The sequence below is a fragment of the Vombatus ursinus genome, unplaced genomic scaffold (assembly GCF_900497805.2).
Source record: "Vombatus ursinus unplaced genomic scaffold, bare-nosed wombat genome assembly UNPS02014795.1, whole genome shotgun sequence".
NCBI lineage: Eukaryota > Metazoa > Chordata > Mammalia > Diprotodontia > Vombatidae > Vombatus > Vombatus ursinus.
This window is the reverse complement of record NW_020954573.1, coordinates 19,314-20,902: the sequence shown is the minus strand read 5'-3', so window position 1 is coordinate 20,902 and position 1,589 is coordinate 19,314. Positions and strand designations below refer to the sequence as shown.

General features: G+C 50.1%; 1 protein-coding gene across 2 annotated transcripts in view; it reads right to left on the bottom strand.

Annotated features, from left to right (window-relative positions):
• The window catches only part of LOC114049058 (mitochondrial glycine transporter-like), a 21,525-nt gene that overhangs the window by 7,989 nt on the left and 11,947 nt on the right, over positions 1 to 1,589 (bottom strand). For both annotated transcript variants that reach the window (XM_027870246.1, XM_027870247.1), the window contains exons 5-6: positions 979 to 1,158; positions 151 to 319 (exon numbers count right to left, since the gene is read on the bottom strand). In XM_027870246.1, the coding sequence (XP_027726047.1) occupies positions 151 to 319; positions 979 to 1,158 (349 nt within the window). The remainder of the gene's footprint in view (positions 1 to 150; positions 320 to 978; positions 1,159 to 1,589) is intronic.

Here is a 1,589-nt window from a genome sequence, read left to right as displayed (position 1 = left end):
GAACATAAAAAAAGGCCAACCCAGGCCCCACAGCCTCCCCTCACCACCCAAAGGGGCTCTCTAGGTGACAGTGAGAATGGGGCACCTGAAGCAGTGCTAAACAAAAGCGGCCAAGATCCAGTGGGATACGGAAGTCGCCTGCAGCCTTACCTTTCATCACAACCTTCTTGGTCTGGTTGTAAAACATCAGGTAGATCCCCGAAAAGGGCGCATCTCGGAGAAGCGTGGCCGTCAATCCCCTGAACAAGCCCTTGTGCCCTTCTGTTTGATAGATGTTCTTCAGGGCGCCACGGATGCTCTCATAGCCATACTGCCCACTCTACAAAGTACAGGTAAGACCAATGACTCCCACAGGAAACCTTGCACTTAGAACTGAAAGGATGTTGGGTGACATGCACCCCAGGGTTTGGAGTCACCCATGGCCCACTTTGTGTTCTGAATTAAGTTTGATAATCACAGACTCTGCCCCCAGCCACTTCCCCCACCAAAATCCCCTTATATTTATTTTGAATATACTCATAGACCTACCTGTTAACTCCCCCAAAAGGTCCATGAGGGCAGGGACAATTTCATTTTTGTCTGTGTCCACAATACCTAGCACACAGTAGACACTTACTAATAAATGCCTGGTGATGGACAGATCACAGATTTAGAGCTGGAAGGGACCTTAAGGGTCATCTAATCCAACCCCCTCATTTTACAGATAAGGAAATGGAGGCCCACTGAGGTACAGTGACTTGCCCAAGGTCACCGAGGCCATAAGTAGCACAGCCTGGATTCTAACTGAGATCCTTGGTTTCCAAATTCAGCCCTGTTTTCATGGCATCCCAATCATATGATCCAGTGTAAAGTTATAAACCTGCCTGAGGTTCAGAGAACCTCATGTGCCCAGCACATGTTCCCAGGGCCTTTCCTCAATAACCCTAATGCCACAGGGACAGTCACATTCAGCATTTAGCTCCAAAGCCAAAGACTCACCTCATACCTTGCCTTGACCACAGTGATGGGTAACAAGCAGACCCCTGCAACAGCCCGGGAGCCAATACCCAGCATGACAGACTGAAGGGCTGTAGGGGGCTGCCCCAAGAGAAAGTACTGCTTCATGCAGTAGAGGGTCCCAAAGTAGATCCCGACTCCAGGGACACATCTTGCAATGGACTGTAAAGAAGGGGGTGAGAACAAAAAGAAGAGCCAGGTTGAACCCTGCCTCGGCCTCAGACACAGACTACAGCACTGATAGATCTCATGGGCGTTTACATGTATTATAACACGCCCAAAGCACCTTCTGCAGAGGCAGAGTGGAGAGAAGTGCCCTTGAAGGCAGGACGATCAGGGGACCCCTGGCCAAGTCATTTGACCTCCATGTGCCCCAACTTCCAGAAAGGTGCTCATACGAATTCGCAGAGGATGAATACTCTCAGATACTTCCCAATACCCAGGACATCGTGGCCCTGGCCTGCTCCAACCCGGCAGCACCAACATTTATTAACTAAGCGAAGAGTCAGTTTTTCAGTCATCTTTTCAGCAGAGAAGGCAGTGATAAAATGGGAAAACCCAAGAAGATCACAGGGCTCTCGCCCCACCCCCCC